At 41.8% G+C, this 25,765-nt stretch overlaps 1 protein-coding gene across 7 annotated transcripts in view; it reads right to left on the minus strand.

Annotated features, from left to right (window-relative positions):
• The window catches only part of PTPRG (protein tyrosine phosphatase receptor type G), a 537,375-nt gene that overhangs the window by 405,746 nt on the left and 105,864 nt on the right, over positions 1-25,765 (minus strand). For 6 of the 7 annotated variants that reach the window (XM_053378352.1, XM_053378351.1, XM_053378348.1 and 3 more), the window contains exon 2: positions 14,736-14,840. The exons of the other annotated variant lie outside the window; for it this stretch is intronic. In XM_053378352.1, coding sequence (XP_053234327.1) covers positions 14,736-14,840 — 105 coding nt within the window. The remainder of the gene's footprint in view (positions 1-14,735; positions 14,841-25,765) is intronic. 7 annotated transcript variants of the gene reach the window in all.

Genomic DNA, 25,765 nt, shown 5'->3' on the forward strand with positions numbered 1-25,765 from the left:
TAAAAATCAAGTTATTTAAAAGCAAGAAATGTTCAAATATGTACCTCTCTTGCAAAGAAAGCTCTAATGAGAAGCAAGTACCCTTTCTCTAGGGAAAAATTTCCTTAATTTCAGATAATTCATATGTGTTTGAAGAGAGTCTGCAAGCCATGATCAGCGAGGATAATCCTAGTTAGTGGTGATAATGGTTTGCCTGATTTGACCATCACAACAAACTACTGTTCTGTAAACTGGAATAAGAAACAAGAAATCCAAACACATGAAAAGAGGGCGCATATATGGAGTTTATGGAATATGTTTATTTTGAAGGATTGGGGCAGGCATAGGCAAACTCGGCCCTCCAGATGTTTTGAGGCTACCACTGGTCCTGTTAGCTAGGGATGATGGGAGTTGTAGTCCCAAAACATCTGGAGGGCCGAGTTTCCCTATGCCTGGATTAGGGACTCTTCCTAATGCCATTGTTACAACCATCAGTTGCCTGGGCCTACCCTGAGGTATCACAAGACACAACCGAAATACCAGCCTCACACTCTCAAGTCTTCAATAGTGCCTCAAATTTCAGAGACTGACACCGCAAGTAGGAGGTTCATCTTACAGGAGAACAAACCTATTCTCCTTGGAAACCGTTATTATGGAAGAAAAGCATAATGTAACATTCTCCCTGATAAGTGTCTTGATTTCAAGTCTTCCTACGGAAAGAGAGGGAAAAAATCAATATCAATAGAGAGAGAAAGAGACCGTGAAAAGTCTTATGAGTTGTGAAAACCTGCAACTAGGTAGCATTTGGGGAAATAATGTCACCTCTGTTTAACAACAGATTATTTTCTGGACAGCAGAGTCACTTTTCACATCCCAAGGGCGTGAAAGAACCCAGCTGCAACCCGAGCTCAGCAGCAGAAAAGAAAAGCAAGACGCCAAAAACGCAAAGATGCTCACACAAAATGTGATGTGATATGAGAACTTCTGAGCGGCTGTAACCTACTTTTTTGTATTTGAGGCTAATATGCTCACCATCAGCACGAGCCACACTCTGCCCTCTCCAAAGGGCCGACCTTTCCCACGTGCCATTTGTTCCTCTGGCAACTGACAAATATACGGTGCGGATATCAGTTCTGTGCACATGGTCAGAAGGGGCATGTTATTTATTTATTTGCAATATTTAGATGTCTCCCAATGACAGAGTTCCACGGGCAGCTTACAGCAATGAAAAGGACATTACAATACAGCTGTAACCCATAAAAATGAAGGATATGATACAATATAAGTAGCAGATTATGAAAGAGATATAACAAGAATCTCAAGGCACATATTTTAAAAAACAATGATTACACATATTTTAAAGATTTTAAAGTTTTAAACAGGCCTGGGGGAGGGGGGTTACTTATTTTCTAACTTATTCCATCATGGAACCCAGATACAGTGTTCATATATTTACTAGACAGTCATACATTGAGCCAGAGACCAGATCTAGACCTGCTTCGCTTCAGAATGGTGGTAACCTCATGTGCCTTCAAACCATATTATCATTATTATGATTATGTATTTATTCACACCTCACATTTTCCCCAGACAAGGACTCAAGGCATCTTACAGATAAGAGTAAGAACAACTAAAAACAGGTGGGAAACAATTGTTTAAAAAAACAAATAAATGTTGATACAATAAAAACTAATAAAACTATCCGTCTATCCTCTGTTAAAACCATACAAATAATTACAATAATAAATAACAGCATAGCACCAGCCCTTTCAGTAAAAGCAGCCACTTCCCAAATGCCGGTTGGAACAAGAAAGTATTCACCTGTTGGTGGAAGGAGGGAAAATATAGGAAATGGTCACGGCACGGGTAGCCCTCCAACGAAGAAAAACAGTTTAGATGTCAAAATTATGGCCATAGTTCAGTTAACTCTAACTGATAAACGTATCTTGGGTGTGCATGTGTCACAGAACTGCACTTTTCAGGGTGGCTTAACAATCAATCCCTCCTCGAAGCGAACTCTGGGAATTGTAACTCTGGGAGGGGAATAGGAGCTTCCTAACAACTTTCAGCACCGTTAATGGACTACAGCTCTGAGGACACAGGAACCTAAGAAACTGCCTTATACTTATACAGCAGGAGCTGTCTTAGACATACCTGGAGATGATGGGGATTTAATAATAATAATAATAATAATAATAATAATAATAATAATAATAATAATAATTTATTTATTTATTTCCCCAGCCACTCTGGGTGGCTTCCAGCAAAATATTAAAATACAATAATTCATCGAATATTAAAAGCTTCCCAAAACAGGGCTGCTTTCAGGGCTTTAAAGATCAGCACCAACACTTTGAATTGTGCCCGGAAATGTACTGGGAGTCAATGTAGGTCTTTCAGGACGGTGTTGTATGGTCTTGGCGCCCGCTCCCAGTCACCAGTTTAGCTGCCGCATTCTGGATTAGTTGCAGTTTCCAGGTCACCTTCAAAGGTAGCCCCACAGAGAGTACGCTGCAGTAGTCCAAGCGAGAGATAACTAGAGCATGCACCACTCTGACGAGACAGTTCACGGGCAGGTAGGGTCTCAGCCTGCGTACCAGATGGAGCTGGTAGGCAGCTGCCCTGGACACCAGAACGTGGGGTCTTCTGCATGCAAGGCAGAAACTCTACCACTGTGCTATGGTTCTTCCCCCCAAATCCTTAGGTGGAAGCCATAACTGCTTAAAGCGGTATTGTAGTAGTAGTAGTAGTAGTAGTAGTAGTAGTAGTAGTAGTTTGGGACACAACAGCTTAAAATGTCAAATAGGGAGAATCTTCCTAGATATCCCTTTCCGTGCTCTCTGGCTTCTACGCCACCCCCACTGAAGATACAGCTGTATTACCTGGACATTAACCCAATCTCACTTAGCCACCCTGACATAACAAATTCAAATTGTTTGGAAGGTTCTCCTTGCTCCCCATCCCCATCCTAGTCACAGAGACTGTTAAGTTGAGTCTCTCATCATTTAAGTGGCAATCACCAAGGTAACCAGGACTAATGTGTGCGACATTATCATGCAACATTTGTAAATTCTGTCTCTCTGTATCTGAAAGGCATGCACCGTTCACTTTTAAAAGCAGCCTGACAATTCCACCCACCTTTTGAGAACTACATCAAACATCTAAAAATATTGTCACCTGACAAGAAGATGGCTTTGTTAGTCTTGAAAGTAGAACAGCAAGACTGATTCCCCCCACCCTTAGAATTGCTCTTAAAAAAAATCCCTTTTCCAAGCCACTACCTGGTCAAAAAGAGTCAAAGCTCATAGCAATAGTGAATCAGTCTAATTTTGCAGAACAAGAATGACCCACTGGGTCATAATCACCTATGTAGGAATACCCATTAAAACCTGAATGCAAAATTCAGGTACATTTTGCAGGAAAAACCTGAGAGGGGAAGACTCTCTTTCCTTCTAAATCTATTTAGTTATAGCTCTTGCCTTCTAAATCCACACGGCTCTTTCTTTCACATGTAATGCTCACTTATATGTTAAATTCCTACACAAGAGAAGGAAATTTTCAAGAGCCACTTTGAGCATCGTTGTGGAAAAGCAGAATACAAAAGATATTGATAATGGTTTTAAATGCTAACTGGGCATTAGGGCTGGGCGATATCTGGTTTTCAACATCATGATATATGATCAGCTAAATATCACAATATACTGATATATCACGATGTCTGAAATAAGGATGTAACTATGTAGAGGCGAATGGGGTAATGTCCTACCTAGCAACTGCTACTACTTAAGGGTCTAGATCAACAAGGGCAGCAGGTATCATGAGAGAAGTCATGACCGGCTTCACAGTTTTCCCCATATCACTGTTTTTTACATCACGCACACACAGTGATTCGAGAGATATCGATAATGTCAAACACTATGAAACTGTTATCAAAATGTAGACTTCAAACTGATTTTGGACGATGAAGTGATACATTGCCCAGTCCTACTGGGCATTTTCCACTCTGGCAGGTATTTTTCCATAGGGATTCTGCTGTTGAAGGAAAAGCACTGCATTGAAAAATCAATTCCAGTCACATCTTTGTAAGATTAGTATCTAGCAGGTTTCAATGTGCATCAGAGATGTAACACAGTGATAGGCTTTAGTCCCCAAAATGAGGACAATTATTTTACACCTTCAATTATTCCAGAGCTGTTTTCTTTCAGTGTATTTATATGGCCCAAGAGTTCTGATGCAAATAAGATTCTATTAAGTTTTTATTATTATTTAACATTTTAGCTATTGTAATAGTGCTGCTACCAAGCTCGCTTGCTACCTTTACGGTCACTGCATAGGCAAGTGAAACCTCTGTTGGTTTTTTCTTTTTTCTTTTTTGTAGCACTTGACACTCACGGCTCAATTATTAGGGCTGCAATCCTGTGCCCACATATTGAGGCAGCAATCCTATGCCTGGGTGTAAGCACCTCTGAATTTAGTGGGACTTATGTCTGAATAGATATGTAAAGGCTTATGCTACATTTCATCTGTATTAAGTCACAGCATAAATTGTAAGTTTATGCTTCCTTACCAACCTTATCAAGGGGACAATGATCCTAAATAGCTGCTCCTCTCACTATAATTTGTTAAGGCTCCAATCCAAAACATGCTTACCTGGGAGTAAGCCCGCTACATGGAATGGGACTTACATCAGAGTAAAAGTTACAGGACTACACTGCAAGGCGTGCATACTTATTTTTCTAATAAGGCCACAGATTTAAAAACCAGTATGACATTTTTGCCAATAGGATGAGAAAACACTAAAAGATTTAAGGGAGAAGTTTGGTTAAAAAGGAACATTTTTACCAAGGCTTAAACTGAAAGGACACAAGGGATTCTAATATCAAGAATATGTGAAATAGTCACAGAAGAGAAGACCCAGCTGCCTATGGTTTTGTTTCATTTCCCCAGACTTACAAAAGGTGTTAAATCTTTCTAACATTTGGATTTTTATCATTGAGACAGGAAAGCCAGAATCATCAGGACTTCCGGGTTGGCGCCATCGTCTAATGGCGGATTCCCTCCAAGCTCCGGAGGGAATCTGCTCAACAGGGGTCGGGTTCTGCCGCGGCGGCGACGCGGGGACCCTTAGAAACCACAGGCGCTGAAGCCTGTGGACCTGGTGACTCGGTGGGCACCATTTGCGCGCGCCCCCGACCTGCAAAGAAGCCTTTATAAAGGCTTCGGAACGGGGGACGGAGGGAGGTGTGGTGCTGAGAGTTCGACTGCTTCCCCTGCTGAGTGAAGCCGCATGCCATGGGCGGAGAGCGTTAACTTCTTCTTTTGAACTTTTGGATCAAAGTAATGACCCGTAACACGGTAATTGGACTTAAAAGGGAAAATTATTTCTGGGAATTCGGCAAGATCGGGTAAGGTGCTAAAAAGGAAGTCAACCTGCCCGCCTTGTAAGCATTGTAAAGCAAGGATTTTATTACTAAGGTTGTGTGAATGTCTTTTGTTTTGAATAGATATGTAAACATGGTCCATCCATCTACTTCTAATATGTAGTAAAACCCCTCCATCCAATTGGTAGGATTCCCAATTTCTGGGAATCGGAAGTGGAAAGAAGCTGTTGTGCTCAGATCCTGCCTTTCTTCAGGCTTCCCATAGCCAGTGCTTTTTTTTCTGGGGGGCCACAGGGGTACACATACCCCTAAACATTTTGTGAATCTAACGGAAGAAGAAACTATTTTTCCCCATATTTGAACTATAAAATGGTGACTTTCTTGAGTCAAAATGACAGTACCCCTAAACATATTTTTTTTAAAGCACTGCCCATAGCCATCTGCTCAACCACCTTGAGAACTGGATGCTGAACTCAAAGAGCCATTGGCTTTTCTTATGTTCTTAGCTTGACAGAGGCTACCAAGATGCTGAGGGTGGAAGCTTCGTAGTCTCTATAGGCCAGGGCTAAGGAACCTGTAATCCTTTGGGTGTTGCTGGTTTCCATCAGCCCTCACCAGCCTAGCCAAGGATAAGGGGTGGTGGTATTTGTAGGCCTGCGACACCTGGAAGTCCAAAGATTTGGTATACGCTCTAAGACCAAAACGCTCCTGAGGAAAATTGGTCACACCCTTCATATGTGACCTTAGGCGACTAAATAAATTCTTCTGAGTTCAGTTAGTTAGAATGCAGAAGGCAATACCGTCCTACCTCAAAAGAACCTTTGATGAGAACAGCATTAAAGATTTAAGGCATTTAGACACTTTAGTTAATAACAGCCACATACGTGTCGTTGACTAATTAGGTAGATCAAGCAGATAGGCCGACAGAATAAAGTAGTTACCTTGACAAAAAAAGGAAGGAAGGTTATCGTCGTGAAGGCTGAAAGCACTGCTTAATTGTTGCAATTAATATATTTATTGGAAATATAAAAATACAGAAGGTCAGTCTAAGTGATATGAGCCCTTTAGATTCAGACACTGGGCACAGCACATCCTGTTACATTTGTCTTACGGAATGAAGTGTGTGTCTCCTTTCTCCAAATAGTAGCCCCATCAACACCTTTCAAGTTGTACAAATGGTTGTTCCCTAGTGCTTCTCCACATTGGTAAAAGTGACTTCTAAGATTCCCAAATAATAAGCGCTTTTCCCTAGTTGTACAGCCAAGGTAAAAGCACAATTCATATCCCAGAATTAATCTTTGTTGAGATCATATAATATTTAATTGGTTAATTAATCCATTAAATGCAAGGATGTTCATAGACTTTAAAAACGTTATTCAGCTGACAGAGCTAAGTATTAACTTCATTGCTATTTTTATATTACAGACTGGGCGAAGTGCTTGATTCATTCAAGTGTGGCCCTTAATCATTCCTCAATGAATACCAGTAACTCCTCCTTTTTCCTCCAGGTGCAATAGATTATTTGACATGTTCTACTAGCATCTCATGCACTGAAGTCAGGATTACATCTTTGAATCCCTAGCCTCCACTTTTCAACTCCCAATTTGACATCTATGTGGTTGCATGGATAACAGCCCCATAACTTGAAGATAGAATCATAGAATAGCATAATTGGAAGGGATCCCAATGGTCATTTAGTCCAATCCCCTGCAACACAGGAACCACAACACAGAATCATAGAATTGTAGAGATGGAGGCTGAGGAATCCAAGATTTCTTTAGCTAATTGTTTCAGCTTCCTTATCTGCCACCCTCGGCTCTTTGGCAGGATTCAATAAATAAAAAATGAAAGTATGACATGCTCAATTATAACCTGTATTTGCAGGGAGTTGGACTAGACTCAGGACACAAGGGAGAAACGTACTAAGAGGAAGGCTCACTTGGCAAATCCACACCGTGATCAACTCCCACCCGGAAACCAATGTCCCCACTGTAGAAGGACGTGTGGATCCAGAATTGGCCTCCACAGTCACTTACGGAGTCACTGTTAAAACCATGTTTATGGAAGATAATCTTACTCGGCTATGAGTGATCGCCAAAGAAAGAAGTCAGACACCACAACTGATTCTGCAAGGCAGATGGATCCATGTCAGGAAAGCTCTGGAGCTAAATGTTCAACAGAGGCACAGCCAACAGGATGCCATCCAGATATTGCTGGACTACAATTCAGAACATCCCTGACCACTAGCCATGCTAGTATTCACAGGAACTGTCGCGCAACAACACCCGAAGTACAGCATGTTGGCTATTCCTTATCTAAGAACATAACTCTCCCCAGCAAGTGCAGTCACTTGTGGCAAAAACCTGAACATGTATTCTCCTATTCATATTTAAGCACCAGTTCAGCAGTTTTATGCAAGCAGACAAACAGCTGACCTTCAGGGTTGAAGTTAACGTCTATTTCTATGGTTAACTCCCATCCACTCCAATAGGCCTATTTATAATAGAAAGATGTTTCAAAGGTTTGAGATGTGCACAAGGTCATGTTAGTAGTGCTGCTAACAATTCCTCCTCCTTGCTATTGAATTAAGACCAAGAAGTCTCTTATCTCTTGTTATAAAACAATCAAAGCAGTCAAATACAGTAGTCAAGCCCTGAGATAAGCCTTATCTTTCCACATAGGGCTTAAATGTGGGTTATATTAACAGAACTACGACTGCTGTTGCCATTATGTAAAAATGCATTCTTAAAAAATTACTAAGCCTTCAATTTCCATCCAATGTTTGTTTTGAGAAGAGCATCTTGGAAGAAATCAATTGTTTTGAAGGATAGCCTGACACACTTCCTCTGTGACTGGAGCCTTCAAAAGAAAGCCACTGATTTCTCACCTGTATGTATATTGCTGCCCTTTACCCGCCATGCACTATAGGTACAAGCATACATTTTTCTACAGATATGTGAATAATGTGGGTCCTCTGGTTGTCCCTTCAGATCATTAAAGATGCCTTGGGAGAGAAGCTAGCATGCTACTACAAGGCACCACAAACCCCAAAGGCAACAGATTCATTCCTAACAACAAGTGGTTTTATTTCTTTTGTTAATTGGGAAGATGGTGAAACTTACGTTCCAGCCAGGTGTATACACAGATATGGAACTCATAAAATGTTCGTTTGGATTTGTAAACAGTATGCCAGAGTCGGGAGGTGAAACTTGTAAGGATAGGGAAGAACTCTGCTTGCCCGATGGAACAATCTCTCCTCTCCTTCCACTGTGTGCTATTCTCCTGACACCCCCTCCCTGAGCCAGTTGGGGGGGAACAGCAGGGGTGAGCGGGGAAACCCAACTGCGCTAGCAGAAATTATTGTGCAGGCTTCTGGTAGTGGGGATCATTAGCTGAATCCTGCTCATAGTTCCCAGGATGACTGAATGTTAAGAGAAATGCAAAAATATAATAACAAAAATCCTTCTCCTCACTTGCACCTGGGATTTGATGTTCTCATGCACTGTGATGTGTGGTTACATTGTTTGGATGTGTTCGTGATGTATATATTGTTTTGGAATGTTATTTGTTTTTTAAAATATGAGGTTTGTTAAATTATTGTTTTTCAAAATATGCCAGGCAGGTACACAAGTTCCCCTGATTTCATCTGTTTTTCTTCCAGACCAACAAATATAACCTGATTTTCTGCAAGTGCACATCATCCCAAAGGGAGTTTTTGAATTCTAAATGCAACCCCCACTACTACGACTACAGTTTTCACATTTTTACAATAACACAGTTCAAACCTCTATGCCCCAACTGCCGCTGGTCTCTACAATATCCAGCTATGTTTCACAGCATCCCAAGTCTCAGGCCAATTATTCTTGGTTGGTTTGTTCACTGATTCTTTATTCTTTAGTCATGTGGTATACTACATGTTCCTTAAGCAAAAGCAGCACCTCTTATTCCTTTTATATATTTATATAATTTAGCCACCATTTCCTGTCCAAGCAACACACCAAATCAACTAACACTAACACCATAAAAGTATTACAGCTCATTAAAAGAAAATGGAGGATTCTTTTCCCCCAAATGGCTCTGGGTCAATGTGGTCTTAAAAGCAGACATTGATAATTTGCTGAAAGACCTATTTTGGGGAGTGGGAGATCTTTATTATTGATGTTATGTTGAATTAATATTGAAATCATATTTTACAATCTAGTATTCATACAGCTACTGATTCAAACAACATTTTGGCCCATGGGTTCTCCTTTCACACACTACACTTGACAAGAAATCACATATAATTGATATAGAAATGAAATTCATAATAATAATAATAATAATCAAATCTGTCTATGCCTCCACAGTCCCTTTCTCTAGCAACCAAGAGAGCCAGTGATGTAATGATTAGGGAGTTGGACTAGGACTTGGGAGACCAGGGTTCAAATCAGCCATGAAGCTCTCTGCGTGACCTTGGGCCAGCCACCAACTTTCACTGAGTTGTCCCGGAAATGATACGGAGAGCGGGGAAAGTCATGCATGCCACCTTGAACTCCTTGGAGAAAAAGGTGGGATATAAAAAATAAAAATAAAATAATCAATCAATCAATCAATCAATCCAGGAGAGTCATTTGAAGTGTTCAGTCTCCACCCATGCCTTGTTTGGCTTAGTACTCCAGCAAGGGCAGATTACTGTCCTCAGTGGAAGCAGAAAACTTTATTGACCAGGAGTCCCCCATTTGCCCAGGACGTATGTCTCCTTGGCTGCTCCCAATAATACACAGATGCTTAGTGACTGGTATATAAGTGATTAGAGATATTTGATTGCTCTCTCTTGCCTCCAGCTGCTATACTGTATTAAGAGGAGATATCTGCATTACACCATCATTCCTCCATGTCAGCAATCTGCAGTCATGGCCTCGGGTGTATTCTGTGGCCACAAATTGAAGGGAGAACATCTTTTGACACTCACTCTCATAGAAAACGTTGGTGAATCCCTCACATATGTGATATCTGAAAACAGCCCCCATCACCAGTGCTGGATTTACATATAAGCTGAACAAGCTATAGCTTAGGGTCCCACTCTCTTGGGGGCCCAAAAAAAAATTAAAGGGGAAAAAACTGGATGTACATTTCCAAAATACAAGATAAGAAACAAATAAAACAAAACCTACATACAGTAACAGTGTTTTGTGTTGTGTAGGCTCCTATGATGTAAGTCATGGGCCCCGCCTGCTAGCCTGCTCCCTAAAATATCACTGGTTTGCTCATTTCTATATATAGGGTGCCTACATTCTGCATGGACTGGTTGCATGGCAACACATGCAAATGGCTTTAGATACCTATTAGGTCCATAAATTACCATATAGCATATATTCAACACAAAAAACAGCAACCATTTGTTGTTGACAAAGGACAGTTGGAACATATAAAGGGCCCCATTACCTTCCGTAGCTTAGGGCCTCATCAAACCTAAATCTGGCTCTGCCAATCACACACACACACACACACACACACACACACACACACACAAATAATGTCACCACTATGTTCCATGAAACTTTCTAAAGATAGTCTTAATAAGTACACAAGCTAAGAAAAGACGAGGAAGGTCCCGCCTGAGGACGTAACCAAAAATATCACTGAGAAGACAGAAGAGAGAGAACTGCCAACTTCATCTCATTGTCCTGTGCTCCAAATAAAGATACATCCAGTATCTGCCCTCTTCGTCACAGCATAAGGGGGGGGGGGACTTAATGGGAAATCTAGTCCTAGTTGCTGCGTGGGCAAAGGATGACAGACAAATCTTATCAAAGATTTTTCATGTAAACTGGGAGCAAGGAGAGGGATAGACAGGGGAGAAGAATCTGTTTTAATGCCAAAATAGTATCTTTCTCCTAACCTTTGTCTTTATAACATTTTTTTCTTCCTTCATGGAGTCAACCCATATATTAGCTTAGAGGGCATGGTAAAAAAAAAAAAAGACTGGCATGAATTAATGACCCCTTCAGATACCTCTTTGTTCTCACAGGTAACGATTTTGCCTGTGGACAAAAAGAAAGTGTGAATATGTATGAGGGTGTTTGGGGAAGGGTAGTGTGTCTATGGGTGTGGCTGAATCTTGGACCTTCTGCATGTAAAGGCCCCCAGACAGCAGATATTATAGCATTTAATTTTCTAAACATTGTTTTTCTAAAGAATGTTTAGGAACAATATGCCTTCTTTCTAATTTGCCACCAATGACACATTGAGCTGTAACCATTGCTAGTCCTACTCAGAGTAGACCCACTGAAATTACTAGACGTGTGTCTGGAGCCCTGGAGAAATGCTGCCAGTCAGTGCAAGCAAAGGCCTAACTCAGCATGAGACAACTTTTTATTTTCCTATGTTCAGTGCATAGCCAACATTTGTATGGAAAATTGCTAGGGAACCCTGAGCACTCCACACTAAGGTCCTGTGGGCGGGGTGGGGGTGGGGTGAAGGCTAGGATATCAACGTACATTAACAAATAAATATGCAGTCTCTCTCGCAGATGCAGACATCAGCAGCTGCTCAACAGCTGAACTGGAAACAACAACTCCTGCTGGGAATCACAGTTCACACTTTGCCTTCATCCAGCCCTACCTCATATGCCACCACTAAGTGGCTCTGAAGTAGCTGTCCACTGTGCTACCTGGATAGCATCCAGCATGTCTTCCGACAATTGTTGAAAGCGTTTCCATTGGAATTAAGTTACAGACCGTGCTGTTCTAATGCTATTATTATTGCAAAGCCATCAACCAAATAACAGAAGGCCATTCCAAGCTGCCGCTCTTACCTGACACAACGAGGACAACTTGGCAATAAATCCTCTCAGTTCCTTGGCAAGAGCCAGTCAGTGTCTCTCGCCTGCTTCCACACACCCCCGCCCGTTCACTCCTTATTTCAACCAACAATTGTGACATAAAGGAATTTCAGATAGATTGCACTAATCAGGTGGAATTGCATTTGATTGAAAACGGAGAAATTGCTACCAGTTCTATACGAGACAAAGAAAGATTGGCCTTCCCCCTCTTCGCTTTTCTGCTCAGTGGAATCTAGAGATTAAGTCAATGGACAAAAAAATCATCACGGGATGGGGGTGTATCTACCAAGCCCAACAAATAAACTGTAATTACTGATTAGGAATGTACAGGAAAGGCATACCCGACAAGAGGCTATTATTATTTTGTTGGACTTGTGTATTTATTATTTACTCAATAAATCTGTTAGATGCCTTTCGAAATGCCGTCCTGCCCAAAGGCAGCTTGCAAGATCTGATGAAATCAGCTAAAAACATATACAATATCTCAATAATGCAGCATGCGATAATAAGCAGGAGTGAATGCACACCATCAATTTCAGCAAGTCACTCAACCTAGAGGCTAAAACAGGCCACTCAGTAGAAAATAATACATAATCTAAAAGAAACGTAGGAGCAGCTGGGGCTCATCAACCTGGAAAGATCGCCCGTCTAGCCTTGTGAGAGATCTTTGGGAGAAGAAAAGGCTGAGGAGTAAACCCTACATAAATCCAGAATGGAGTCTCTAAGACAGCTGGATGGTGCCTCCTTCTGGCAAATCCTGCAGCCAAGCTGGTGCCAAACATATTACTCTGATTTCTTTTGGATCGCATCAGCGAGGCTGAGAGGCAGGTCTTGTCATCTGGGGTCCCAGAACCTCCATACACACTGCCCAGGCTTCTGCCCCAGGAGGTTACTTCAGTGCTGCTGACGAAGTGGTTTGACTTCACCTCTGGGTGCGCACTCCCACTGTCTCTCGAGACAGATGCCAACAAAAGAAATATGGAAGAAAAATGTTTCAAGGCCCACCTAAATGACAATAAGGAGGGGTTCAATCTGTCAATTGTATTTGCCGAGAGAAGATGTTCCCAAACTGTGAGGCCACAACTGAAAGGCCCTGTCTCACATGACGATAAAAACTGACCTCCTTTCTGTGTATGAATGTGTTTGGTGGTGGGCAGGAGTAGCTTCATCAAAACAAAAAAGAGTTGAGTGTCTTCTAGAGAACTGCCACACACAAAGCTGCATAATATGGATTACCAGTTAGCAATAAAACATCCAGAAGTGAAAAACTACTTAAAAGACTTTTGAAATATGTGGCTAAATGCTTTCTTTAAGCCCTTTTCTTTCCTATAAAAGGATGAAGTGAATCTTCCAACACATTTTCAGTAATAAAAACTAAATAAATATCCCATTCATCACTTAAGATTCCATTTTAATTCTAGTAAGACAAAAAAAGGTAGAAAAATACTATCCATTTCATCTGTTTATGAACTTAAATTTCAACCATTGCTGCACAGTATTATATTAGAATAGCAAAATACATTTAAGATGTGAAGTAGATTTATCATGACAATGGGCACAATTCCAGAAAACAGTGGAGTTAATTTAAATCACGTTGGTTTTCATAGAATCAAAGTATAACAAGTGTGAGTTGAATTGTCTGCAATCATTTACTAAAACTAGCTTCAGATTCAAGTGGAAGCTAATTGGTTGACAAATTGTACTGAAGCCTACTTTGTTTCAATGATCAGGCTTATAAGACAGAGAAAAACTTGGGGTAGCAGGAATCCCTTTAATGGGTGGAACTGGCAAGAGGAAGGATGACTGGGCCTGATGGAAGTGTATGATCACTGGTGAGACAAAGGGTGGGATTCAACTAACCAGTCCTGCTAGCAGAAGCTTCCACAAAGCGCTCTCCCTCTCACAATATCTCCCCCCCCCTCCAAATTGTCTGGGGGAGGGGCTGGAAGAACCCCCAGAACAGGATGCAAGGGGGAGGTGAGATCGCTTCATCAGGCAAGCAGAAATTCATGTGCTGGTGGAGCAATCTCCTTAGCGCTGCACTGAATCCGTTCCAATGGGTTGCATCCAAGGCAAGTGCTAGTTTGCAGAAATATTACTCATTGAGGCACAATGGCCAGAAACAAAAGAAGAAACATGAAAGGTTATGCCTGTGTCGTGCCAAATTTGCCAAGCTATCGTTTATCACAGGGTTGGTTCCCGACATAATACATTCCATTGAACATAAAGCCATAATAAAGCAGGATACTTAAAACCAACCATTAATAAAATACAGCAGGGCAGACAAACAAAACCCTGAAGCATTAAATAGCATCAGCTGATTTCCTCCAAAGGCTCACATGCCACCAATCTTCACACGCTGCCAGAGCCGTTTGCTGCTTTTTAAGCAACCAGCATGTCTCTGTGGCATTGGGAAATGGATGCAACAGAAAACGAGTCTGCATGCATGGGCCTCCTCCCGAACGAGCCTGTTCCTCCTTAGACGCTGGCAAATTTTTTGTTTCGGCATGTTACCTTGCAAGGGGTAAGCAACGTTCTTTTTCTCTTACCTGAATATGCCCAGTAAAGATCCCCGGATGCCTTCCGCCGCCGGATTTGCACTGAGCTGCCATGTCTGCTTTCATGCAGGGAGCCGTCATAACCTTCAGTCAAAGCTGAGGGGGGAAAGGAAGAAGCACAAGCTATTAGCCAAGTGACAGCCACTGACTGAAAATTAAATCATTTAGGCATTATTGAAATCATTAGATCATCAGATCAACAGCCTCTATACAGCTGAAAATAACAGAACTCAAGGCACAGTTATTACGATGATGAATTAATCATCATGTGACAGAGCTCCTTTCGATGCCTGCCCCTCGCCAGACAAAACTTACTGGCAGACATGATACCTTCCGCAGATCGCCTTGACACAGCAGGATGAATAACCCGCTAGCAATAAAACCACTCTCCTGACAAATACCAAAAAGGAAAAGAAAGAGAAGGAAAAGCTACTCTTTAAGCAAAGTGACTTTGTGTGGGTCAACATGAATGCCACTCCATCTCACACAGGCAGTAGACCCCAAGTATATGTGGGGACACGACATGGGTGCCGTAGCTGGACAGCAACCTCCTATAACTTTAGGAAGCTGACCTCTCTGCATAGCAAACTCCTATAACTTTAGGAAGAGCATTTCTGTGTCCTCTGACCCAATGCCAACTTGATCTGCACTTTGGAGACATGTGAAACCTTGCACAGACCCTGTACCATCTACAGGACAGTCTGCTGCAAAGTCACACCACCCCACTGCAAAAGCATAATCGATTTTCTTCCCACTCCTTCTCTCCAAATCAGTCTGCAGGGTCCAGTTTTCGAAGGACATCACCAGCAGGGTTAAGGGGGCATTGAGGTATTGTCTGCTACTGCCAACCCCATAGGATTAAAGGGAGAAGAGGCCTGCACTGTGTTAGGTTTAGGGAAAGAAACGGACAAGAGCATAAGGATGGTAGCATTCCCTACAGCGACTGATCAGAAGGGCAAACCCAATAAATAGTCTTGCAGTGTGTCCTCCACAGCTAAAATCCTATAAGCCTCCCCTATTAAAGGGAAGCTATGGTGAATTTTTATATACTCATTCATTTACATGAACACGCATTTAGAACTGCTTGCGGTTTAAAAGTGAGAAAGAGTTTATAAAATATAATCTATCAAGGAGGATAGAATAGCAAGCCCCAAGTGCTAGCCATTATAGAAAGGTAGATATTTCCCCACTTTTAGTGGGTTGTGGTTTTTTTAAAAACGAGGCATTCTGTTGCTGATTTGCTTCTGTTCGTTGACAAGATTTCTGAGACCTCCTTAAAAAAACAAAGGGCAAGTTTGCCTTCAAGAATTAAATAAACCGGATTCATCAGTAACAAAAAATAAACTAAAGAAACTTGCTGCATTGTTCCTTCTGTGCTTCACTGCAGTTTCCTTGGGCTTTTTGTTTAAAACTTAGCATGTTTTATTTTCTTTTAAATTAGAACCCCGCATTTGTGGAGCTGCTTTAGGCATGCAAATCTTTGTTTATTGCTTCTATACACTTGGCTGAACAAAACTAGAGGTGTAGGGCTTCTGAAAAGGCAGAATCCCGGCTTGAAAACAGAACACAGCTCCCTCTCACAATAAGCAGACACACACACACACACACACAAACAGAGAGAGAAAGAAACACATATCCAAGGCTGAATTGTGCAAACAAAATGAAACAAAATGTGTTTGGTTGTTTTTTTAAATGAACAGGAACAGAGAATTATCAATGCATTAAAGAAGGACCAGGGTGGACAAAGTCCTACTCAGAATCAATCACTACCTCTGTTAGCTAAGTAGGTATGTGTTGTGTAGAGGTGCTGGGGGGCAAAACTGAAGAAAGGCGAAGCAGAAGTCGATTCCTATGGCTAGGAGCTCTCCCCACCCCCAGTATAAGTTTTTTAAATACACCCTCTAAGTTCCTTGATGGGCCAGCAGCTTGACTCCCTGCTTGCCTCCTGGTGCAGCTACCTGCCTGGGTAGGACATTTTCCCTCCATATGGTCTACCTTCTCATGTTCCTATAAACTGGAGATATGAGGCAAAGCCAGGGCAATGGATTACAGGTAGACAAGCTTTATCTTCCCTCTGCCTCGTCATCTCCACATCAAATTCAAGCAAACTACCAAGGAATGTGACGTGAACATGCTCCTGTCACACCGACAAAAGGAAAATGACGCAACCTGGCATGTAAAATGGCTGCCACTTTTCGGAGAAAGGGGAAATGCAGCGGCTAATAATTCCTTAGTCACAGGCCCTCCAAAAGACATTTCAGTGGCACAAGGGTAAAGAGAACAGGTTTAAACAGTTTATAGATTCTGAGGAGAAAACACTCCCGTCAGCACTCAAAATTTAATCAATTGTAAAATCCTTTGTACTCGGGAGCCTGAGTAGTCAAAGAATGGCAGCATGGCAATTCTATGGTATGGCTATGAATCATGCTATTGATTTCCAGTATCTTCTGTGCAGAAAATTAAATTATGCAAATCCAGGCCTTTATGAATCCTTTACTTTAGTGGTGTGAAATTGAGCACTTGCTTAAGTCAGCATCTTATTTATGCAATTAAAAATTTGACGCTCTTCTGAAAATGTGCAGTTTCACTCTCCTCTCCATAGACTCCTGTAACAACAATAAATCTAAGTTTATAACAGGTAAGCAGCTGTAATACACAAGGATGCTATACTGCCAAAGGGTTCGTTCTCTCTCTCTCTCTCCCTCTCTCTCACTCACACACACACAAAAACTACAGGACTGGTGGGGCAGGCTGGAATTTTCTTCTAATGCATTTTCTATAAGTGTTCAACAAAATGTATATATTATGTACCAAAACAGCACACTGTTGAGTTTTGTGCGAACCAGGCCACTGTCTCTTCTGTCAGATGCTTCCACTTCCATCAAATACACCCACATTTATCAATTACCATCCTTTCCGAAAACTCTCTACTGGAAATATTCATCATCAAACCTTTTATTGGCAACGCATACAAACATCGACGGCGACACCCAGGGCGTTTCCTTCGCCGCGCCGATGCCGCCTGTGAGAAAGGGTGAGGCCTTTCCCTCCAGGCCCGATGCTGAGGAGAATTCTCCTCAGGCGCCTTGCGGCGGGGCGTGTATGTGAATGGTGGGGGGGGGGGAGGAGGAAGAAGAGATGGAGGCGGCCATTCCTTTTCCCGCCTCCTTCTCCTCCCTCTCACAGCCGGGTCTGGAGTGCCAGGCAGGCAGGCAGGGGCCCTTTAAGGCGCCTCACGCCGCTGCCTGGCCCTGCACAACCGAGTGGAGGCAAGGAGGGTGGCAGAGGCGAGGGGCTGCTGCTGCTGCCCCGGCTGTGGGTGCTGTCTGAAAGTTCCAGAAATCTCCCACTTTCAAGAAAGATGAGGTTGTGGTACCACACAGCGGTGGCACTTATTAGTCTGCTGTTCTTCTGGATCCCATCCTCAATGTGCTGCAACAAGGCTCTCTGTGCAAGTGATGTCAGCAAGTGCTTAATACAGGAGCTGTGTCAATGCCGGCCTGCTGAAGGGAACTGTTCCTGTTGCAAGGAGCGCATGTTGTGTCTGGGCACAGAGTGCTGTGACTGTGTTGGTATGTGTAACCCTCGCAATTATAGCGACACACCTCCCACGTCCAAGAGCACCGCTGAGGAACTGCACGGGCCAATCACTTCTCTTTTCCAAGCACTTACAGAAGGGGACACCCAGCTGCACTGGAATACTGGAAATATTGTACTGAAGCTTATGTGGAACTATAGATCCCCTCACATTTCAAAGGCTGAAGTATATTTCTCATGCCCAATTTCCCCTTATTCTAATCAACATTAAATGTCAGATCCAACACACCGTCTAAAATGACTCTGTCTCATGTCACACGTCTATAGTCAGCAAAAGCGGTGCAATTCTGCACTGTTTATTTAACATTCTAATTGGCTTCCCATTTGCTTCATCTCATATTAACATTTTCAATCAAATGCATTTGATAAGTGGCCCTCAAAGGTACAATAAGGCAATTCCTCCCTGAATATCTTTGCTGACATTTGGAGTTCCTGCTGGAAAAAAAACATATTCAGAAATTGGTTTCTCCACGCACATCTATTCTGCATATAAACAAAAAAAAATTGCATGTCTGATATTTTACATGTTGTTATTCAAACACTATCAATTACTCATTAGTGTAAAGGCAAAATAAAACCTCAAGCTGATCACTCAACCTTTACTGTTAAATGATTTCACAATTCATTCTTGATGTTAGATTCACTCCCACCTACAATTCCTGCCAAACTGTACTTGAAATGATACCTTACTTAGAATAATTGCACTGATAGAATTAAATAGATTCTTAAGCCAATTTAGAAACGTAACACAGGCATTTTGCACCAGTTAAATCACTGGTCTCTGCACACACCTCTAGCACCAGTAACCTTACATGTCATTATGAATTAAACCTGCATAACGTAACTGAATTTACCAGCATAAACACCAATTGTGGTTGGCATTTAGATCAGAGTAGCATCAGCATAATTGCATAAAGTGTTTAATTTCTGCCCCACACCCATATTTATGGCACAGCATATAATTTCAGATTTACCACCCCTGCAGCTATTCTTTAAATAAACATACACAATTGTGTGCTTTTGCTAGAGGCACATTTTATCACCAATAGTATCTGGGCATGTAAGTGGTTTCAACACTCTTACTTTAGCTTGGCTCACAGAAATCATTTATTTGTGTATGTGGTTCTGAAAACTGCTACAAAGAGAAATCAAATCATATCTCCTGGAACAGGGAAACAACAATCCATCTTCTTTTAAATCCTGAGTCCAGGCAAAGGGTGAGATTAGCTGCAGAGTCAGGATTTGGCCAAATTGGGACCCCCTTATGTGGTTGAAATATCTGGCATGTCCTACTGTGAAATGTGTGCCAGTCTTGTTCTCTGTTCTGAACTATTTTTTAAACCCTACAGTTAACATTAACGTAAGAGAGCCATCCTTACATTAAAAGTGCCACCTCTGAAGATGCAGTAAAATAGAAAATACAGCATGGTGTATATATAACATTTTTTTTAAAACAAAACAAAACAGAACAATGACCAAGGAGAAGCAAGAGAATGCAGTTTAAACATTGTGCAGGCTTGTTCATTACCCCCAATACTTAACTCAGGAGGCTATCAGGAGCTGGGCCTCTCCCTGATTCACATAAAAGTAGGATTGCCCCGCTTTGTTTGCTACCATCTACTCACCGTTAGAGGAAAGGGAAAAGGGGAAATGATAGGAAACAGAGAGTGAAAAGCAGAAGTCTGCTTCTGATCTCACCATGGGCAGAATCTTGCAGGCATGGGGTCTAAACAGACCCCATGCGTTTGTCTTTATCAAACGGTGTGCATAAGTAACGGCAAAAGGGTCAGTGCAGGGTATGAAGTCCCAAAATGTGGTTCAGGATAAGGGCCCCTCACCCCAGCTCATTGAAGGAGCACAGCAGGGTCCAGGAAGAGGAGAGGAAGTTCCAGCGCCTAATTCCATTTTGAAGTTCATAATAATAAATGCTATTTGTAACCTACACATACATAATATACCGTAATTTTTGCTCTATAAGACTCACTTTTTCCCTCCCAAAAAGTAAGGGGAAATGTGTGTACGTCTTATGGAGCGAATACAGGCTGCGCAGCTATCCCAGAAGCCAGAACAGCAAGAGGGATCGCTGCGCAGCGATCCCTCTTGCTGTTCTGGCTTCTGAGATTCAGAATATTATTTTTTCTTGCTTTTCTCCTCCAAAAACTAGGTGCGTCTTATGGTCTGGTGCATCTTATAGAGCGAAAAATACGGTATAGTCATAAATACTGGACCACAAAAAACAAGGCATTTTGTTCCATGGCTCATTTTTTTTTATTTTAGACACAGAGTTTGGGGGTGAAGGATTCAGTTTAAGAGAGCAGAGACTTAAACTTAGGTTTCACTTTAAATCCGGCTATTTTTAAAGAGCATGCATGAAATAGGAAAATGTTAAAACCTCATTTTAATGAAAATCATTTTTGCTTTTTAAAAAATGCATTTTATTCGTCATGGTGGCATCACCCAATTTTTATATTGAAATGTTTTGACTCTCACTGACATGAACAGAAAAATCACAAGGGCTAGATTGCTGGTGATTAGAATGCTTCAAAATGAGGGGAGGTTGGAATCCTGTTTTGATTTGTACTTAGGATAGTAGTCCAGCATTTGAGGCAAGAGACCCTGTTCACATAAATGGAAAGGAAGAAGTAGTGTTTAAGAACTGAATTTGTAGTCATCAACTACCCTTTGAGCTCGTTATATGAAGGGTGCACTTGTCTAAATTTTGTTCAGGCTGAGGAAATGCTCCCTGTGATTTCACTGCCCTAGATCAAGACCATTCCACTGGCCAACCAACCTGCCTGCACACTGTGCCTCTTGTGATGTCATCCTTCTTAGAACTATAACTGAACAATGATGTAACAGGTCCGCCATAAGAAAATCTCTTTTGGCAGATCAACTGAGGTTTCTTCTGGCCTTCCTGGGAATTGGTTCAGTTTGTTCCAAACAGTGTTTGAAGTAGAGACTGAGCAAAAGGATGTGACAGATGATGGGTCCAGAGAACCAAAAAGTGCCAAAGGAGGCTTCAAAGCTGGCGGAACTGTCTTTGGAGCCTTGGACTGATGTCAAGACTCCATTTCAAGAACATCAAGGCCAGTCTTATCCTGCTAAGCAGTCCAATAATGCAGACGTCTGCAGTTGGCCAAAACACTGGCACTGCCAGCAGATACGGCCTTCTTCACAACAAGCCAATGAGCTTGGAAAGGGGCATGGCTGGCGAGATTATGGAGGACTTATCCAGCCACAACCTAGTTCTCTACATGTGGGGCACTATGTAGAGGATGCATTTGTGAATCATATGTTACAAGCTGCTGTAAAAAAGCAGAGAAAACTCACCCAGTGTTTCACATCCATGGAAACCAGAAGCCCAAGTTCAAGGCAAAAATGGAAAGCCAACGATTTCAAAAGAGAAGCTTCAAAACCAGATGTCAGAAAGGCCCTGCTCAATATAACAAATATACTTGCTTAATGTAGCTACTGATTTTGCCCACTTTCTAACTTTGGAAGAAGTAAGAAACCAAGAATTGGGGTCAAAGCTAGGAGCTTGAGAAAGCATTGAAAGCCAACGAAGTCTGGAGATGCCTCAGTAAGACAGGCATTTCTCTTCCCTCCTGAATTTTGAAGCCAAAACTGAATGTTTATAATCAGTGTAAGCTACATCAGTGCTAAGGATTTTTTCCAAGGCTGCTCCACTACATTCAACTTAATTTCACAATAAAGTTTTAACTGTAAAACTAATAATATTGGAAGGGTTTTAAAAGAATCCTAACAATTCAAGAGTAATTTATTTGATTATTATCTTGCCATTTCGATACAGAATAATTCCATATTCTCTGCACCTCCATTCCTTATCTATCTGACTATCTGTGGAGCTTTGCTCTGGTGGTTAGAGCATGGTGCTGATAACACCAAGGTTGCGGGTTCAATCCCCATATGGGACAGCTGACTATTCCTGCATTGCAAGGGGTTGGACTAGATGATCCTCAGGGTCTCTTCCAAGTCTACAATTCTATGAAATGCCTCCACATATTCCTATCACCATCTCCTGCTTGGATTTCTAAAACAGATTTTTTTGGGGGACACAAGAATCTCTTATAAGCCCCTGTAGTGTGTGCAGAAGCATCGCTCATTAGTTCCACTCATTGTGCACAACATAAGACATATTTCTTTTATATAATAACCCCCTCCCCATAAGAAATACAAAAATGTCTCAAACCAAGAGCTTTTTATTCATTATGAGTGGCTGTAGAGTTCTTTCAACACCAACAAAAATGTATGCAACTCTAGCAGAATAAGTCTCAACCCTCTTGTCACCATCATTTGTCAAGGAGCCTGCTCCCTCTGCAACAGCAAGGAGGCTAAGACACATCACCTGAACTTTGCAGAAACCCAGAAGACAATGGTCTCCTTAAGTTTCCTTCTAGCAGGAAGAGAAATCTCTCAAGTTTCTTCCATAAGATAAGCACTTTGCAAGTACAGTGGTACCTCGGGTTAAGTACTTAATTCGTTCCGGAGATCCGTTCTTAACCTGAAACTGTTCTTAACCTGAAGCACCACTTTAGCTAATGGGGCCTGCCGCTGGAGCACTATTTCTGTTCTCATCCTGAAGCAAAGATCCTAACCCGAGGTACTATTTCTGGGTTAGCAGAGTCTGTAACCTGAAGCGTATGTAACCCAAGGTACCACTGTATCACTATTCTGTGAATATGCTAAACCTGAGAAATTCAGGCTCTTGTTTGAATGGATACTGACTGGCTTTTCCCCATGCTAGCCCCCTCAGCCCCCACCCCAGGACATCCCAGAACATAAAAACAACTAGTTTTGAACAAAAGCTCTGTCAATTCCTGCCCAAACTGAGCCCACGCTGTTGGCATGCTAAGAAATACAGATCGTCACTGGAACTGATTTTTGGATTTCTACCCAGCATAAGGTTTGTTAGAAAACACTGTTTGTTTTCTTTCAATGCAACTTTGCTCTTGGATCTCCAACAATCATATTAAATGACCATCATCTAGAGCTTGTTAGAACAATTTAAGAATGCGACATTCAAATCAGTTAGTACACATTAGGGTCAAGGGCATGTGTAAAAGAGGCACCTCTCAGTGCTCCTACTTCCCAAGGCGGGCAGAGGCCTGACAGTCTACATATTGCAATTAACAAAGAACCTAAATCTGCTACTCTCTAAACATAACACTGATAAAACCTAGGGTCTGTTGGTGATTCCCGTCTTCTGTTTTTTTAAAAAACCTATAAAAATCTTCGCACACCATTACAAGGGAACCACCCTTTTCCAGCACATGTACAAGCTGTACTTTCCCGTGTATAATACTATGGTTTTTTTTTAAAAAAAATCATGCTAAAAAGTGGGGGGTGTCTTATACATGAGTAGTGCCTAGGGTGGACGTTTGATTGGTTGCTGCTGAGGCTGTCAGCGGCTATTGTGCATGTTATTGGTTGCTGTGTCAATGGGTGGTGTTGATTGGCTGATGCTCCGGCAGTTGTGCGGGTGATTGGCATCTTCTGCTAGCAATGGGACAGATGGGAGGTTGATTTAGCAACGTGTATGGGTGAGCGATTTTCGGCAATCCCCACCCACCCAAAAAAGCTCAACAACCCTGGGTAATCCTCCGCAAAAAAGCTAAACAACTCTGTACCATCTCCCCCCATTTTCTTAAATTTGAGTCCCCCAAAATAGGGTGCGTCTTATACATGGGGTTGTCTTATAGACAGAAAAGTACGGTATGTGCAGGCTTCTCTCCCTATTCTTATACAAACCTAAACAGGTACAAAATTGTGTGGCCAACCACTGCCTGCTGAATAGACAGGAGCCCATTAGAAGGTCTTAGCTGTCCCCTCTGCACTGTGCTGTCATGTTAACAAGGGGCAGAACAAGAAGGCTGGAAGTGGACCTTGGTAAGTTACATAATAGTGCCTTCCCTAGAAAGCATCTCTCTCAAATGTCCTTCAATGTAAGGAAAATACAGCCTTTGGCAGATTTCTGACAGAGAAATTGAAGGGGCTGTGAGGTGTTTGAGTGAGTACCGTTTTCCAAGGTCAAACACGTAAGTCAGCCCAGTTTAAAACACACATTCAAAACCTCATTTATTCTAGAGAGAGAGAGATGGAATTTACATGCTTTCTGTTGTAACTCATTGCACATTGCTCTCTTTTTACTGCATTTTCTAATTTTTCGTTGCAGGCGGCATCCAACAAAACAGTTCCACTGTCGGCTGCGCAAAGGAACTTCCTCTCCCTCTCCTCTTGTCCCCGCTAAATCTGCTCCAGAGCGCTGAAGGAACCCAGAGAACATATTTAGGGAGCGTGAAGGGAAGAACGCTGCAAAAGTGCTTGCGCTAGTGGAAATTGTTTAGTTGGAAAACACCCCCTTTTTCCCCAGAATGTGGGGGACCGAGAGTCATTTTGTGAATAAATTCTAATCATTATCAAGATTTCCCAGATTTATCAAACCATTAACAAGGTATTTTACACCTCCACCTTGTGGTTATCTGAAACTTGCTGCTGTTTATAAAACAGATTCTCAGCCATGGCAGCCCAATAACACAAGTGTTTGTCCAAAGGAACAAAGTATCCCCAGTACCACCTCAACAGCTGTAATAAGTTACTATCTTATTAAGTATACAGTTGATTTGTTCAGAGCGAAGGCGCTTACTAGCTAACACCTATTTGCCTAGGTCAATATTCCCTATTTTACCTGTGAGTTTGAACTGAATTCTGAAATTCATACAATGTTTACTATTTTTGAAATTAGATGCTGAGCAGCCATAAAAACAGACACTTGCAGATAAGCTCTGTATAAACCACTCTGTCTGGATCTTTACATAACACAGAGGCCCCAACCTTTGTTTTTTTTTAATAAAAAAAAAAGGAATTACTGTCTACAGAGGACTAAAAAAGTGATGGTAGGAAATGTGATGGTAGGAAACGTAGAACAATTAAGTAACCACATAAATTTGAACTATGTAAGAATGCCCCAGCCTGACTGTGTTCTGATTCAAAAATAAAATAAAACCTGCCCATGTGCATTTGTGAATGGTCTCCTGGCTGTGCAATAATTTACGTATCTTGTCACCCATAATCACCCATTGCAGCGGAAAGGACACTGGATAGAGGAAGACCTTAGGGGCCAAGGTCCCACTGGCCTCCCCCCCAATAAAATATTTGAGGTGTCTGGATCCCCCTAAAGTTGATGGGCGTTGTCATTCAAATGGTGTGCATGTGCCGCGTCTTATGATCAATTATGTGGGGCGGGGCTTACCTCCTCCCACCCAATATTTTTTTCAAGATGGCACCCCTGGGTAAGACAGAAGGTGGATTTGCGCTCCTTGAGGAAGAAGGACAGGATACAAATTCAATAACTAATAACAACAATTTAGTAAAACAACAATATTAACATGTTCCAGGGAAGCTAC

The sequence above is a fragment of the Podarcis raffonei genome, chromosome 2 (assembly GCF_027172205.1).
Source record: "Podarcis raffonei isolate rPodRaf1 chromosome 2, rPodRaf1.pri, whole genome shotgun sequence".
NCBI classification, from domain to species: domain Eukaryota; kingdom Metazoa; phylum Chordata; class Lepidosauria; order Squamata; family Lacertidae; genus Podarcis; species Podarcis raffonei.